The sequence below is a fragment of the Ammodytes marinus genome (genome assembly GCF_949987685.1).
Source record: "Ammodytes marinus genome assembly, chromosome: 23".
NCBI classification, from domain to species: Eukaryota; Metazoa; Chordata; class Actinopteri; order Uranoscopiformes; family Ammodytidae; genus Ammodytes; species Ammodytes marinus.
This window is the reverse complement of record NC_137227.1, coordinates 11,385,884-11,404,028: the sequence shown is the minus strand read 5'-3', so window position 1 is coordinate 11,404,028 and position 18,145 is coordinate 11,385,884. Positions and strand designations below refer to the sequence as shown.

Sequence of the window (18,145 nt, the reverse complement as noted above, 5' to 3'; positions counted from 1 at the left end):
ACATCTTATGGAAAAAGTACTTTCATCACAGTTACATCCAGAGAGAACACAGAAGACAACACAGATCGCACAGCCAGCGGTAGGTGACACAAGACTAGTGTTCAGTCACAACAACTGGGACCCATTTTTATTTTGGAAAACCAACAGTTGCATTTTTCCTTTTAAAAAAAAGCAAGAAATAGTATAGCACCTTGCATCAGCGGTTTTCAGACATTGGTTTTGTTGTTTGCCAGCCTAAAAGAGGTTGAAGACACAAGGATTCCAGCAGTTTCCATGTGTGCAAAATTAGAAAAAAATACTTGGAAACACCAAAGCAAGTTGTTATTACATCGAAACAGCATTTTGAAATTATACAGCATAGTGCATATGGAGTCTAAGCAGCTGTGTCTGTTGGTGAATTTCAGGTTTTGACCAAGAGGGAGTGATAGTGTATGCTGTGAGGTGCCTGCCCCTCCTCACCCTTATCACAACCTTCATCTGCCTCAACAGGATGTGGACCAAGGCTCAACAAAACACACCAGGTACAATCTAACTCTGCATTCCAATACCCATACGTTCATACTATTTAGTATGCCAGAAAAAAATTAAGGATGTCCAAATACATGCATGTCAATTGCAGTATGGCAAAAATACCTAGATACCCCACTAACTCCAATTGCATTTTGGAGTATTCGTCTTTATTCTCGACATAATGAAAAAAGAAATGCCTTATCTGATTTTTTTTCTCTCCCGTGGTTCTAACACTCTTCTGCACTTTAGTAGGTAGTATAGTAAAAAGAAAAAGTATGTGATTTGGAACGCATGGTAACTGTCACTTAACTCCATCATGGTGGACGCATTAGCAGCATATACGATACATGTACATGTTAGAGTGCATCACCATGGCAAATATATCGGTGCTTTATGTTACAGCTTCTACTGGAATTCCACTCACTTCACTCCAAAGAGTAGCAGGAAACCAAGAGGAAGAGGAGAGGGAAACGGAATCAGATGGTAATTAAGAAGGGACATGAAGAAGAAGCATCTGACGGAGAAAGAACACAAGTTGTGGTTTTGCACACCTCCGCAAACTCTTCCGTGATGCATGTACAGTAAAATAAGGACGGTGCATCATTGGTATTTTGTTTTGGTATTTTCAGGTGAGCAGATAACGGTTCAGCTCTGACCTTTGAAAATATTATTAGTGTATTATGTTGGGTTTCTCATGTAAACTATGGATGTGACAAGAAAAGAGTCCAGGAAGAGACATTGAGGAAATCTTTTCTGATGGGACCTCAAAAGTACCTCGAATGTGTACTTGAGTACAGTCCTAGGGGGAAAAAATGTACTTAGTTATATACAAACTTGCCTTTACTGTTAATCTTTCCACAGGTTTACAGTGTTTTTTCAAAATAAGAAAAAAATAATTAAATATTTTTTCTAAATTGTAAAGAGAATTATTAATAAAATGTTGTTAAAAATATGCTTATTAATACAAATTGAGTCATCATATGCAAATGCAATGTGCTGACATTATGGAACATGTTACCAATAAATTAAGTTGTATATTCTCTGTAAAGTTTCTGTATTTATATCAAAATGTGTAACTGTTCTTTAAAAAATAACGCTCCACCATCGATTTTACAAAGATGGACCGTTTTGATTATTTTTATTTGGCATAACCACTTAGAGCTCTCCAGGTGTTGGCTTAGTATGTTCCAATCAGTCATAGGCCTGACAGGAGTATTGGTACATTTGTGGTTAAAATGCTAGCCTGCCACAGTGTTAAAGGCCTACTTCACCGGTTTGAATATGAAGGTGTATTGAATTCTGAGATCCTATGTAGTATAAATGTGCAAAAAAAATTTAAATCGGTTCATCCTAGCCTGAGAAAAGGCAGAAAGAGTGTTTTTTTAACCCTATATTTCTCTTTCTCGTGACATCACAGAAAGAGAAATATAGGGTTAAAAAAAACTTACTTTGTAAATATTACTGTGATGTCACAGTAAAAGACATCACAGTAATATTTACAAAGTAAGTTTTTTCAACCCTATATTTCTCTTTCTGTGATGTCACGAGAAAGAGAAATATAGGGTTAAAAAAAACACTCTTTCTGCCTTTTCTCAGGCTAGGATGAACCGATTTAATTTTTTTTCGCACATTTATACTACATAGGATCTCAGAATTCAATACACCTTCATATTCAAACCGGTGAAGTAGGCCTTTAACTCTGATTCTGCAGCTGAAAGACCTCAGTGTTATTTTGTGTAATTTGTTTATGATGCACGATATAATGGAGCTCTTGCAACAAAAGTCAGGTCTATTTTAAATCCCAATATGTCAGACCTTAACAGGGGTGTGACACTTTTTGTGTGGTGCATTTGTACCGAACACATCCAAAGGTGTGAAATACGTTCATCTATGTGACTTCCCTCCTATCGTCATTGTCATTGCACAATACCCTGGAAACTGGATTCCAAACTTATGCCAAGTAAGAGGCAGTCAAACAAACAGAGGCAGGAAGTAGCAATGAATGTAAACCATTTTGAAATGACTAATGTTGTTGTGTTTAATGTTGAGGAAACAGGAGCTTGTAATAGCAGATTAGGCATACTTTTTTGTGGTGCCAATTTACCCAAAAGTAATCAAATGTGGACAAAAACAATATATGCGGATGGCTTAATGTGTCTATTTTGTCTGGGGGGGGGGGGGGCACACAATGTTGGACTTTGAAATAAAGAAATCTTGGTTTAAATTTTGTTTGGATGTACACCATGTATCTTCCAAAGATGTACATACTCATCGAAAGGTCTGTCAGAGGTGAGTTACATCCCAAAGGGTAGACTCTGGGGACTCCTAGTGGTAGAACTAAAAATAGACACTAAAACAGACAGGAATACATGCCACCTGTACCTCCCACTACCTTTCCATAGACCTGACCCCTGGAAAAACAGATGAATCGTACAACCAAATGCTAGTGACAGCTGGACTGCACCAATTCCTACCAAAAAAAAAGATAAAAAAGAACAAATTAAAAACACAGTATAATGACATGAACAACTGCACACATAGGGAGGGGCTTTAACAAAAATTAAACTTACAATATACAGTGCATTACTATAGGTCACACAATATCGTATTTTTTTTTTGTAATTCTTCTATAAAGAAGCTAAAATAGATCCGGTAAACTTAGTTCAGGGTCAGAATTTAAACCTTTGCACAGAGACAATGTTGCTCTTATTTAATTTAAAAGGTTTTCCTTAAACTTAAATACTCATCATTTCTCTCCTTAGCATCTCTTCTGTTGGTGCGCACTCATTATTTCTGTTAGAGCAAAGGAAAAAAAATAATAAAAAAAATAACTATACAGTTTGTTATGCAGGGACTTTTTCTGCTTTCTATCTGAAGAGGGAAGGGCAACAAAAGCTGTGGTTTCACACTTCTCTGCAGAAAATACGATTCAACGCCGATTTATGCGCGTGTGTGTGTGTGTGTGTGTGTGTGTGTGTGTGTGTGTGTGTGTGTGTGTGTGTGTGCTTGTGTGGTGGGAAGGACTTTGAGCAGCTGTGAAGAGATGAGTGTCAGTAGTCAGCGGTGAATCAGGGTGGAAGGATGAAACTTCTGTTCGGTAGCTTGCTGCTCGCCTCTTGCTGTGCCCTCTCGTCATGGAGTAAGTAAAATATACTAACTTAACCTTTAATACTGTTTCAAGGGTAACATAAAGAATATCATAAGGTTTGAATTGACATGTGTTTAAATCTGATGAACTGAAAAACGTGAAAAAAAGATAGCATCAGGGTTAGTTTCTAAAATGTTTCTGTTATATTTTTTTAGTGCCCCTGTCAGTTCTCAAGTTTTCAACCACTTACGGCACCCCTGTATACAGTATATATTCAAGTTTGTTTGTTCACATGACCTAAAATAACTTTGACGTTGTTGAGTAAGTAAGAACACACAGACTGAACCTTTAATACCACATCTGCTGCACGGACACCATTTAGAACATCTAATTTTTTGAATAGACGTGGATTTCAATCTTATAAACTGATAAACAATGAAAAAAGTGCAACAAAGCTTCTGGGTTAGCTTCTGAAATGGTGCAATGTGTACAGTCTGGTGGTGAACCATCACATCATGTATCAATGTGTCTCTCCACAGGTGTTTCACCAGGCAAACGTGGTGTCAAACAGTCTCCTGATGCCTCTGTGATGGAGGGAGAGACAGTAAACATCAGCTGCTGCTGGAGAAGGGACCCTGATAGAGTAAGAGTTAGCTGGCTGAAAAATGAAACAGAAATTAAGAAATATCTTTTCAACAATTACTCTCAGGGAATGCTTCAGGAGAATGCATCAGACTGCTCTGTCTTGACCTTTGTGAACATCACAAGAGAGGATTCAGGGAGATACACCTGTAATGTGACTGTGGAGATACCTATGTTAAATGTTTCTGAAGGAAACGGTACTGTCATCACGGTTACAGCCAGAGAGAACACAGAGGACAACACAAATGAAAGTAGGTGATAAAACACGGGTAGTGCAACTGTTTTTTGAAATCCTAATTTTAATTCACACACAAATTACAATTAATGTAAAAATTAAAACATCTGTTAAAACATAATCATGCTATTACCATTTTAATATTTCCCTTTCTTTTCTCTCGCAACGTGAACATCCAGGTTCTACCGGCGATCCTGTGATCATTTCCCTGGCTGTAGCGGCTCCACTGCTCCTCCTCGCTCTCGTCTGCTTCTGCACTCTGAAAAAGAGACAAGGTAAAAGGAAGAATGTGGTATATTAACATTGTATTTAACTTGGTGATCAATTGATGCATTGTCCCAGTCCAAGATCAAATGATTCACCCATTGCATTTCTAATAGGGACTATTTCTTTGGCAAAAAGTCCAAACGTTTCATAGGAGACGTCTGTGAATCATAAAGTAAGCAAATAAAATTCATGTAATTAAATATAATTCATATAATTAATTTGGATATGAATAAAAATTACTGGATTTCTTCAAATGTTCTGGATGCCACAATCAAATCTCCATTCACTTCCAGTGGGTTGCAGGCGAAGTTTCAGAGATTGGCATGTCAAAACCTGGGCAAATAGAACCTACAAATGATCCAGATAGCTAACACCACTAGCATTGTAATGTAGGTTAAACTGAGCCTAAATGTTGAAGACCGTACAAGCACTCGATCACATTGTCTATTCTAGGACACTTTGTAAAGCGTAGCAGAATTGAGCAGTGGTTGAAACAAACAAATAAAGCTGAAGTTTGGCGCTGTATTTCCTCTATATTAACAAGCCTACTAATAATATCTGTGTGAATGTGTGTGTGTGTGTGTGTGTGTGTGTGTGTGTGTGTGTGTGTGTGTGTGTGTGTGTGTGTGTGTGTAGCACACAATCAAGCAGCCAGGGTGATCTACGAGGTTCCCCATATTGACTCTGAGGAGGCAGACATGGACAAACACAGCACCAGCTCCTCCAGAGGCTCTTCTCAGTGGGTGAGTCTATGGGTGTCAAGTCCTCATCATAGGAAAAAACACAAATCACGCCCCACTAACCGACTGGCAGTTTCTTTGTTCCTTTTTGTTGAGTGGGGTGAACAAGAACTCAAATAGTGTGAGGAAAAAGGGGAACCACCCATTTGGCGAGCCTGTTATAAATTTTTTGAGTTTGAGGGAGGGAATACACATACAGCAGTGATAGCCATATCGTGTGGTATTAAAATCCACGTTTGGTGGCCATTTAAGTCAAGATTATTTTTTGGCATTGTTAAGCTTTATTACAGTATGGAGAGACAGATGAGAAATGGGGCAGAGAGGGGAATGACATTCAAACCTGTGGTCTGCTGCTTCTGAGGACTGAGCCTCTATGGGCGGGCGCTCTAACCACTACACCATGAGCGCCCCCCTATATGAGGGTTTTAAGGCAGGGTAGACGGATGGTTTGAACTATATGCGTGTAGAGCTACTCTCAAAAGGCACAACAGAACCACATTTCCTATTATAGACAATGAAAAGCTACATCATTCGACATATAAGTCCACAGTGGGTCACCAATACAATGTTAGTGCAGTATGTTATGCTCACAAATACATGCTTGATAAAATTACTAGTTACATTTCATTACATTTGGATAAAATAACAAAGACATTGAATTGTCTATTGGTGCATACACAATTTTGTCAGTTTGAAAATATGCTTTCTAAGTTGAACAGCAAAAACGTCTAGTGTTGAGACATATGATGAAATATAACTAACATCCTGTTTTAGAGTAATTGTTCCTATCACTCACGCCTACTCTCTTTTTGACATTGTGCACATTAGCAAAGGTCTTCTATTGATCCTTTGAGCATCACAAACCTTCAAGCTATTGAATATCAACCTCAATTGTAACATCGACATAATGATATAGCACTTGGTTAGAATACTATGTGCATGCAATAACTGTCATTATCTCTCTATCTCTTCCAGTGTCAAGTACCATTGTATGAGTCCGTCGATTACTTTGAACGCGTGGAGACCAAAGAAAGTGGATGATCTTCCAGCATTTTCTTTCACTACGTTCATCATGTATATATATTGTCTTTCGTTCACTCACCTCTACCTGAATTGTGTAAATAATTTTATATGTATGTAAATATTTTCTACTTTTTTTCTATAAACAAAGCCTTTATACATATGATATGTGTGGTCTAAGTTCATTTCAATGACGACATGGCGTGTGTGCATTTTTTAGACATTTTGTAAACTTGTATCAGATGAAAAGGAGCTGCTGTTGTTTTGACTGAATCCTCTTGCCAGTTTGTCAGGGGTCTACTTAAAGTAAATGGTATTGATTCTAAAGGCGAGATGCAGGTTTCACATTGACTACAGACTGCGCTAAGGACGCTGCGTGGAAACTGTGGTGACCGGAGGGGGGTGGGGGGAGCATAATAGGTCAATGACAGGAAGTGGAAACAGCAACTGTGACGGTTTCTCCCTGGCCCTGTGTGAATTTCTATCACACAAATCAACATAGCATCTAAAATTGTAAAAACGGACTTACTGACACTCAATGTAGCTTAAATACATTTGCTGAATATAATTAGATTCTCCTCATTAACATTAATATTAATATATGTGCTCTTGCATTTCAGGTGACTTGTTCTTAACACCTTTAGTAGTGTATTATTGAGAGCAGAATTGCACTCAAAGTTAGTGGCTGCTAATACTTATCATACAAATGTGCTTAGATAAAGCTCATTATTATTATAAAAATAGCAATTACACCATGTTGGACATTGTATCTGCCCATTAATCAAAAAAGGGAGTAGTCTATGCCTATTAATGTTAGGATTAAGAGTTTGCTAGGTCTCCACTCTCCACTGCATCACTCTTTTCAGTTATTCTGCTTATTTGTTAGCATACTTAAAGCTTAAAGGAATACTTCACCCATATGGAACAGGCGTTCTATCATTATAAAATCACTATTATAATATAATGAATGAGGTTTTTCTTCCCTCTGTCTTCCCTCAGTCTTCACTTGGCCAAGCTGTCCTGTTAATCTTAGCCCTTACTGTGATGTCACAGTAAGGAAAAATAGGGTTAGACAGTGAGACCATAAAACACTCTTTCTGCCTTTTCTCAGGCTAGGATGAACCAATTTAATTTTTTTTGCACATTTATACTAAATAGGATCTCAGAATTCAATACACCTTCATATTCCCACCGGTGAAGTAGGTCTTTAATAATTGAAGTCTGCTCAACAAGCATCCCAAAACTCTGAACACTTTCATTGTAGCTATAGCTGCTCTAAGGCCTACTGCCAATTTGTGACTTAGTACTTAATAGGCTACTGTATCCTACTCTGTTATAACAAAGTCAAGATAGACAAGGGATGACTAATAATATGTCAATAAATACTAGCCTGGTGGGTGGCTATCGATTGCTCTTAAAACAGGGACACCTGACCCAATGAGTCAGGCATTTTCAGATTGATTAAGAGTGTCAAAGGCTACAGAAACACTCCTTCACTCATACAGGAACAAACAAAACCAACATTATCCCCCCTTTCTGCATACCAGCTGTAGGCTTAAAGCCAAAAAGGTGTTAACCACCGTAGCTTTCTCACAATGTCACACAGTTTCTCACGCATGCACATGTTTACCCCTGTACACACCAATTCAAATCAGATCAGTTTTATTCATATAGCCCAATATCACAAATAGCCATTTGTCTCATGGGCTTCACAGTCTGTACACAATATGACACCCTCTGCACCTAAAACCTTAGCTTAATTCAACCAGCTAGTGGGACTTCACACTGCTATTAGCTATTGAGCACATGTTAGATCTTTGAAATCATAAAGGATGACTCAAGTTCTCTTGTTGTACACCGATGAAGAGCGGTGGAACAGCATGCCATTACTTTATAATTAAACCATATTTGAAAGGCTTTTTTGGACAACACTGCTTTTTTAACTGGAACATTTCATTCAATGTGTCTAAAAGTCCAAATCTTACAGAAAGTGCACCCTGCCGACCGTCATTATGTAAAAAAAATTATTAAAATAAAATAAAAATTCTAAAAAAATTCTCACTGTGTTTTGCGTCATCATGTATTTTGCAGCCAGGACTATTGGGTTGTTGTTGTTGGTGTGTGACCAGTGACTTTCAAACAGTATATAGGCTACTGCTTCCAGGAAACGAGGCTATAGAGAACCAGAGAAAACAAAAAAGATGTGAGCAGACACACGTTCTCATGTGCCCTTGCTCAGTTCAAGCTTTCCTCTTGTGGTTCATGCATTACACAGCAGCATGGACGACCACCAAACCACAGTGACGCTGGGTAAAAAAAAAGGTGTTTCGGAATCGGTATCATCAAGTGAAGATACCCAAAACATAGGGATTATACCTTGAGCAATACATTTTTCACATTTTTACTATCAGACCTCAAATTAAAGAAATCACTGACTACTCTACTGCTTTTGCGGTTTACTTAATAATATACCTCCCTTTGAGTCAACAAGAAAATGACTAAGGCTCTTTTATGGTCTGTGAGGTAATATGTACAATGGGCGTTGTAGGCCTGATGTAGTGTTGACACAGTTGCAGGCACTACCTTTTATCAAACACATAAACCAGACCCTTTCAACAGTGTCTTATCATTATCATTCCATCCCAAGTCCATTTTGCACAAGGTATAAAAAGAGTGGCACCTTTTTCTCTTCCACCCTCCGACACACATCTACTGCTCCTCCGACCGAAGTTGGACTTCAAATTTTCTCTCTGTACGGCATCACCCACCTCTTAAACAGCAACCATGACCCAGCTAGAGACAGCCATGGCCATCCTGATGAAGACCTTCGATACCTATGCTGGGGCAGAAGGGAATAAGGACTCCCTCAGCAAAGTCGAGGTCAAGACTATGTTGGAGAAGGAGCTGCCTGGACTGCTGAAGGTACTGCATACCGTGCAATCATTTCCCTATCTAAACTATTACAATTATGCTAATACATGTGTTTTTAATTTTGGTTTTTAACAACCCACTTTTAATACCTTAACGTGATCCCGGAAATGTTTGGGGATGACCGTTTTCTGTGGCTCCTTGGTAGCTTTATTCGGAATAACACAACCATGTACACTTTTTTCTGGAATGGTCTTATACCACAATCTGAAATAAGATTTTTTGGGGATTTTGCATTCTTGAACTTCTGACAGGTTTATAGAGTCCCTCTCATTGCTGTAACATTAAGTCATTGCTGATTGAACTTGAATAATTCGGTCTCAATATTACGAGTCTGACGAATACGGCCAGAGAATTGAGAACGATACTGATCAAGGCAATTAACAAAAACATGTTGATTAAACGTTCTAACTGCATAATGTACTACTGTAACAGTGTCCAGTTTTTTTGAAAAAAGGTTGTTTTGTTGGTCTGTGCAGGCTGCGAAGAACCCAGGCGAGGTGGACAAGCTGATGAAAGGTCTGGATTTTAACGGAGACTCCGAAGTCGACTTCACAGAATTCGTGGTGATGGTGGCTGCTCTCACCTGCGCCTGCCACAACCGTGGCCCCAAAAAGTGAGCAGGGCGACCGCACCCAGGGGTGTGGCGGCAACAACCACAAATCCCTGCAGTGATTGCTGTGTGTAACAATTGATTAAAGTGACTTTCTTACCTGTAAGGGGCTGTTGAGTTTTTTTGTGTGATTATTACTTATGCAAATATGGTCAGGAAACTAGAATATAAGTAAGAAGAAATGCAATTTGTGCTTTGTGATATTAAAGATTTTTTCTATACGATGTGCTCAAGTTTAAATGGAGAAATGTGTACAGCCTTCTTGGGATGATGAAATTCTTCCCAAGATCCCTGGCACGATCAGAAATATGTGAAGTAATCCAGTCTGAATCTAGGCTGCTTTTAGTTCCTTAAAAATGTAGTTCCTTAAAACGTTTGAAGACGTTCTCACAGGTTTTTCCCCGTGAGTGACTTAACATCTAAGAATCTAGCCTACGTCAATCCAAAAAAAAAGTGTGAAAATGAACAGCAGCAAGACAATACTGGGGCAAAGACAAGAGTTACAGGAAATTGCATGTAAAATATAAATACTTGTGCAACAGATAACAAGCGAAAAGCGTTCAGAGATGAATAAACTAGAGGGTGTTTGCTCACAGTGGCTGAAATAAAATGGTAAATAGATATGTTTGCATGGTACAAAATGGGTGGCTACATTTCATCACTTCATGTGGGAGATGGTGTAAGATAGGACATGGTTTTAAAGGCGCTCTAAGTGGCCAAATAGTCTCAACCATGTCAGAGCACACACACACACACACACACACACACACACACACACACACACACTAGACTTCCTGCCTAACTAGGACATGGGGACGTGCATGTGAAAGGCAAAACAGTCTGCGTTCGTATTGTTCTTTGTTTCTCATGTGAAAAACATGTCTAGTAGGGGGGCGCCTTTGGCTCAGTCGGTGGGGCGTCCCCCTCCCGGGCCGGGCCCAGCAGCAGACCCGGGTTCGATTCCCACCCGCGGTCGTTCTCTGCATGTCACTCCCCTCTCTGCCCCATTTCACCTCTGTCTCTCTGCACTATCATTAAAGCATAAAAATGCCCAAAAAATATCTTTAAAAAATAAAATAAAAAAAAACATGTCTAGTGGTGGAGAACATGCTAGCAGCCTTTGTTTGGTGAAAGCATCTCAAACTTTCAACAGAATGATGACATTGTTCAACACGCACATTATCGTTGTGATTACTAATGTGATCACTTGGCCCTGCCAGCGGAAGGGGATGCTTGCAAAATCTCAAGCGAGTGGTCAGAGCATGTGGCTTTGTGTCTGATGCAATGGAGCCACAAACACTATCCCAGACAGGGACTCTTTCAAACTAAGGTACAATGTAAAAATGAAAAAGGTTCAAGTCTTTACTTACCAACTGAAACTCTTAAGTTTGAAGGAAAACGGCCTACAATAGAGCCAACTAAACATCTCTTGTTGAGATAACTTATCATTCCTATGTAATGTAACTTCAAATCTTTTTAAATTTTAAAACTGTTTGTTTGAACTCAAAATTTGAATTTTCTTATACATATGAAAGTTATATTTTCATAACATCTGAATAAAAAGTTATCTCAACAAAGGATAATTAGCGCGGCTCTGCAGTTTTCCTTCATATGTAAGAGTTTTAAGTTGACTTTACATTTTGAGTTTTACTATTACTTTTTCCACTGTAGGTATTGAAAAAAGTCAACACATAAACAACAACATGATCTTTATCAAGAACACATTGCATACCAGTACAGGATTTATTCAGGGTAGGCCTATTACGCAACACTTCTACAATGCAAACTGATATATTTCACACCATGCCTGACCCGAATTGCTATTTGGCCTGCGTTGTTGTTTCCACTGGATTAGTCTGAGGTGGCAGCCATCAAAATAAATAAACAGTCAGGGTTTGAGAGTGCAAACCTTTTTTTTTGCACTAGCTAGTTTGTTAATCCAATGATCAGAAGCACCAAAGTGTCCTTTTAATCCGCCTGCCCTGGCACTACTTTCTTTCTTCCTTCAGGTCAGGTCAACCCTCTATTTGCCCACCAGGGAGCACTGGCCAAGTGACACACTTTCTCCAGCTTGGTACAGTTGTTATGTCATTTTACAGAAAGCATTGCTGCCCTCTAGCGGCAGACTCCCACTTCCCCTTTCATAAAAACCGGTGTTTGCAGGTGGTGGTTTTCTTGACAGGCAGCTTTGTACAAACAGTTCAAGAGGTGACGTATTATCATTCCTACCAGCATGAATCACCACTGCCGTGACACGAGAGAGACACCGTGTCTGCATTCGTGACCTCCGCATTGCTACTCCACTGTGTGTGTGGATTTGCCGGTCCAAGGCCTCGCAGTGCTTGTTTGTGCAACGCCGCTGGCCCTTTAATCGGCTTGCAAGGTCATTAAGCTCACTCTCTCCTCTTCCTTCTCTGTCTCTCTCGCCTGATATGGTTTTTTTTTTGTGTGTGTGTGTGTGTGTGTGTGTGTGTGTGTGTGTGTGTGTGTGTGTGTGTGTGTGTGTGTGTGTGTGTGTGTGTGTGTGTGTGTGTGTGTGTGTGTGTGTGTGTGTGTGTGTGTGTGTGTGTGTCCAGGGCATTAAAAAGGCTTATGGGGATTAAGTGTCCAGTGTGGAGGAGGATGTAGCTCTGGAGTCAGGAGATACAGGTGGGGTGAGGAGTTCCCTGTATTTAGAGGAGCATGATGTGTCCTCCTCTTTTATTTTATTTTTATATTTTGATGTCTATTTGCCTAACTCCATTATCAGCAATGAATAATGTGCACAGAAGCAAAAATGCATGACAAAACAGCATACTCTATTTTATTCAATTAGTTCCTCCCGCTTTATACCATGTCTTCGGAAGCCAGTTCCTTTGTGTGAAGAATGATACTTTTATCAGTTATATCGAATGGCCCTATTCATTCTTAATGAACCACTAACTAATGCTTTATTGATTAGTTTTTAAGCCACAAATGAGAACAACTATATGGTTGCCAGGTTGTGAACCCACACACGCACGCACACGCACACACGCACACACACACACACACACACGCACGCACACACACTGCTTAGGGGTCCACACGTGAGGAGGTTAAAGGGGTTATGAATATACCTCATTCTCCTGCTTTAAAGCCACAAACATCTCCGGTCATATGAGCTGCCACAGCGTCCGGCTCGTCTCGTGGCCTGACTTTTCAGCAAGAGAAACACGATAAACACACTGTTGCTCTTTGTCTGGAAACCCTAACCCAATGTGTGGGTGTGTGTGCGTGTGTGTGTTGGTGTGTGGGCTCTTGGTGTGTTGTTCTTTCACCCTGCAGGTCTCATAGGGACACTGGGTGTTACGACAAATGACTGTCTGACTCATTGAGTTGTTTATATTAATTATGTTCACTTAGTTTCGGCTTGTGACGCCTAGTCATCAATATGTATGTATAAACATGGGTAAAATATTACCTTTAGATTGTGATCATCAAGAGGAATATAGCCTCACTAAAATAAATAAAACACCAAATGCTCCCAAAGGATTGGGCACATTAAAGCTGCTTTAATTAGATTTCTTTAGAAGGGACAGCGCACATTTATAAACATGAGCACCAAAGTTCAACATGTAAATGTGCCAGATTTAGCCATGCAGGTCAATTTTCACCTGTAGTCCCTGGCAGGTAGATAGCTTAAAAGAAACATTAAGAAAAGAAAAATACAAAAATACAACACATGAGCACAAAAACAAAATGACACAAGCACAGACAAGTAAAATTACACAATCATTTTTCCAGCACATAACAGGTTGGTGTTGTGTGAAAAATATGAAGCAAGTAGCATACAGACACAGACACAGATAACAGTGCATGAACATATAGCACGATTAAAACACATACAGTATCTCACAAAAGTGAGTACACCCCTCACATTTCTTCAAATATTTCTTTATATCTTTCCATGGGACAACACTGAATAAATGACACTTTGATACAATGTAAAGTAGTCAGTGTACAGCTTGTATAACAGTGTAAATTTACTGTCCCCTCAAAATAACTCGACACACAGCCATTAATGTCTAAACTGCTGGCAACAAAAGTGAGTACACCCCTTAGAAAAAATTTACAAATTGGGCCCAAAGTGTAAATATTTTGTGTGGCCACCATTATTTTCCAGCACTGCCTTAACCCTCTTGGGCATGGAGTTCACTAGAGCTTCACAGGTTGCAACTGGAACCCTCTTCCACCCATTTATGACAGCGTCACAGAGCTGGTGGATATTAAAGACCTTGCGCTCCTCCACCTTCCGTTTGAGGATGCCCCAAAGATGCTCAATAGGGTTTAGGTCTGGAGACATGCTTGGCCAGGCCATAACCTTTACCCTCAGCTTTTTTAGCAAGCCACTGGTCGTCTTGGAGGTGTGTTTGGGGTCGTTATCATGTTGCAATACCACCCTGCGGCCCAGTTTACGAAGGTTGAGTGCACATGGTCAGTGTCGTACACAGAGGTTGGCTTTGGAAAATAGACGTATTAGTGCTGCCAGCATTGCTGAAGGGCTTGAAGGGGTGGGGGGTCAAGCTGTCAGTGCTCAGACCATACGCCGCACTCTGCATCATACTGGTCTGCATGGCTGTCATACCAGAAGGAAGCCTATTCTACAGATGATGCACAAGAAACCCCACAAAAAGTTTGCTGAAGACAAACAGACTACGGACATGGATTACTGCAACCATGTCCTGTGGTCTGATGAGACCAAAATACATTTATTTGGTTCAGATGGTGTTAAGAGTGTGGAGCGGCAACCAGGTGAGGAGTACAAAGACAAGTGTGTCTTGCTTAGAGTCAAGCATGGTGGTTGGAGTGTCATGGTCTGGAGCTGCATGAGTGCTGCCAGCACTGGGGATCTACAGTTCATTGAATTCTAACATGTACTGTGACATACTGAAGCAGAGCATGATCCCCTCCCTTCATAAACTGGGCCGCAGGGCAGTACTGCAACATGATAACGACCCCAAACACCCCTCCGAACGACCACTGGCTTGCTAAAGAAGCTGAGGGTAAAGGTTATGGACTGGCCAAGCATGTCTCCAGTCTTAAACCCTATTGAGCATCTTTGGGGCATCCTAAAACGGGAGATGGAGGAGCGCAAGGACTCTAATATCCACCAGCTCCTTGATGTCGTCATGAATGGGTAGAAGAGGGTTCCAGTTGCAACCTGTGAAGCTCTAGTGAACTACATGCCCAAGAGGGTTAAGGCAGTGCTAGAAAATAATGATGGCAATACAAAATATTGACACTTTGGGCCCAATTTGGACATTTTTTCTTAGGGGTGTACTCACTTGTGTTGCCAGCAGTTTAGACATTAATGGCTGTGTGTCGAGTTATTTTGAGGGGACAGTAAATTTACACTGTTATACAAGCTGTACACTGACTACTTGACATTGTATCAAAGTGTCATTTATTCAGTGTTGTCGCATGGAAAGATATAATGAAATATTTGAAGAAATGTTAGGGGTGTACTCACTTTTGTGAGATACTGTAAGTATTTAAAGAAAGAAAAAACAAGACAAAAAGCACAGACAAGGAGCATTCAAGTGGCATGAATGCAGACAAAAACACATAAGCACAAACAAGGGCATACAGACAAGGAGCATAAACTCAGACACACACACAATTAGTAAACACAAAGACGAACACACTATCCCAGATTATTATGGACGCATATTTGATTCGTCAGTAACCAGTTTTTTATAGATTTTGAGAGGGATTTGAGTGATGTAATGTTCCTTAGTTCTGTGGGTATGGTATTCCAAGTATGTGCTGCTCGATAGGAAAAGGCTGACTCTTGTGGATGCTCTGGTGGAAGAGTTTATATTTTGTTTAACAAATTCCTTTAGCGGAGGGGGAGCCATACCATGAAAGATTTTATATACAAGTAGAATGTCTGCAAACTGTCTTTAACTACTTTTAAACACATTTCGAAATAATTATGCACCATTGATCGGACTTGTTTTAATGATCCACTTCAATACACTCAACCACTAGCCCGGACAGAGTGGACAGAGGGGTTACAGTCGACCAAATTGCATTCATCTTGCCTGTGACGCAAATGAGATGCTTCATGAGACAATTAATTCTAATGAATCAACCCGTGTCATTTATATCGTATACATTTATGTGCACTAGATTGTTTGTATTAGCAATGGCATGTATTATGTCATTTGGTTTCTCTTGTATATAACCTACTGCCAATCATCAAACAGTCCGTGTGCTTGATGTCACATCCTAGTGCCAAGGAAGGTGCTGGGAAGTGTAGTCACTAACATAACACTCATAAGCTAGAGCATCTCAACAATCAGCCCTAGCAAACAAAATAATACAAACCATTTAGGAATGGACCCTAAACGTGCCCATAACAGTATGTATCATGTATTTTTTGTTTCTCTTGTATGTAGGGGAGAACGGGGTAAGTAGGCACACTTTTTACTCTAGTGAGAATTGCTCATCACCAAAACATCTGTCAATAGCCATTCCTACATTAAATTGAAGCTTAAGGTGTTGGCTAGAAATGTGTGTCTCTCTTTTTTTCCAACTTATTGTAATGAAGAAGTAATTTACCATCAAAGACACTCTGACACATTGTGACAACCAACCCCATCAAGGGGTCGGTTGTCACACACTATGGGGTTGTTTGTCACAATGTTATCTTAATGGGAAAAATCTTAAAAAGAAGGCAAGGAGGCAGAACCAAATTTGAATGTTTAATTGCATTGTCAAGTTGACAAATAGGCCTACATAACGTTCTGTAGCCTTGGCAGCTGGTCTAGTTTGGGATGCACTGGGTTGTTTTGATTTTGTTGCCCTTTTTTCTTTTGCTTGCTAGCTGCCTTTTCCTGCTCTATTCTTTCCTTCTCTGGGGTGTCAGTGAGGATACAGCTTGACAATTTCTTTCGTTATTGGGTTCCTTTTCTGGCTGCAGCCTTGAGATAACATGTGACAACCAACCCCCCAAAAAATTTGACGACCAACCCCAACTTGAATTTCTTGCTAGCATCAAGGCCAACAACCATCTGACAACTAATTAGCTTGCTAACCATAATCTAAACTATAGTTTACCCTTCACACTTTCTGAGGGTAACAAGTGTTTTGTTATAAACCCATTGTGTAAAAGCCTAGAAGAAAAATACTGAGAAGCAAAATATTTTGAATTTGACATGAAACACACAAAACATCCTCTCACCTGAAATGCAGCTGTCTTCCTCCAAGGAAGTCTATGTATGTGACCTCTGATCCCAATTCTGGACCTTTTTTATATCAACATTTCAGAGCTAGCGTGCTCTGGTGGCGAGATATAACGAATGTGACATCCAACCCATGTGACAAATTACCCCGTTCTCCCCTACGTGTTGTATAATTTTCTATCTGTGTCTATAGGCACCCCTCGATAATGAGAGGCTGCATCTCAAGGGGCTATCCTTAAATTGATGTCCAATTCTAACTTACCAACGTCAGAACTAATCTATTGTGGGAATATACTTACTTACTTACTCCTCTTCGTCCCCTACGAGACATAAGTTCTTTTGCCTGGTGGTGTCCATCTTAAGGCGACTTTTGTGATGCGGTTCTGCTCCATCCTCAACACATGTCCTAGCCATCTCAAGCGTCTGTGCGTATATAATCTCCTTGGTGATGCTCCGGCTTCCTGTTTTTTTTTGTGAAGGTCATTGTTGGAGATCTTATTAGGCCAAAAGATCTGGCATATTCGTCGGAGGCATCCATTATGGAACACTTCCATTCTCCTCATGTATCCGTTTTAGCCTGTATGTTGTACTGGTTGGTTGGAAGGAGAGCAAGATCGTCAGCGAAGTCAAGATCTGAGATGATCTTTGATGGTATTCCATAGTAGGAGTGCAGTATCTTCCAGAGGGTGTTTCGGTGGACACTGTCGAAGGCCTTCCTGAAGTCTACAAAGTTGATTGTGGGAATATAACAACCTCTATATAGTATTATGACACAACAAACTCCTACCCACAAAGTACTATAAGAAAAAGCATCTCAGTTTCTGTTAAATTGTGACGTTAGCCCTAATTCCATTCATGTTTGTTTCCACTGCTGTTTCTTGCCTTTTCATGCTA

General features: G+C 40.0%; 2 protein-coding genes across 2 annotated transcripts; both read left to right on the top strand.

Annotated features, from left to right (window-relative positions):
• Positions 1-3,578: 3,578 nt before the first annotated feature.
• LOC307268954 (uncharacterized protein) lies at positions 3,579-6,586 on the top strand. Its single transcript, XM_080051766.1, has 5 exons — positions 3,579-3,649; positions 4,138-4,491; positions 4,655-4,750; positions 5,379-5,485; positions 6,458-6,586. The coding sequence occupies exons 1-5, from the start codon at positions 3,592-3,594 to the stop codon at positions 6,521-6,523; spliced, it is 681 nt and encodes a 226-aa protein (XP_079907892.1). The 5' UTR covers positions 3,579-3,591; the 3' UTR covers positions 6,524-6,586.
• Positions 6,587-9,130: 2,544 nt separating this feature from the next.
• On the top strand, positions 9,131-10,149 carry LOC307269567 (protein S100-P-like). Its single transcript, XM_080052549.1, has 2 exons — positions 9,131-9,424; positions 9,910-10,149. The coding sequence occupies exons 1-2, from the start codon at positions 9,287-9,289 to the stop codon at positions 10,048-10,050; spliced, it is 279 nt and encodes a 92-aa protein (XP_079908675.1). The 5' UTR covers positions 9,131-9,286; the 3' UTR covers positions 10,051-10,149.
• The last annotated feature ends 7,996 nt before the right edge of the window (positions 10,150-18,145 follow it).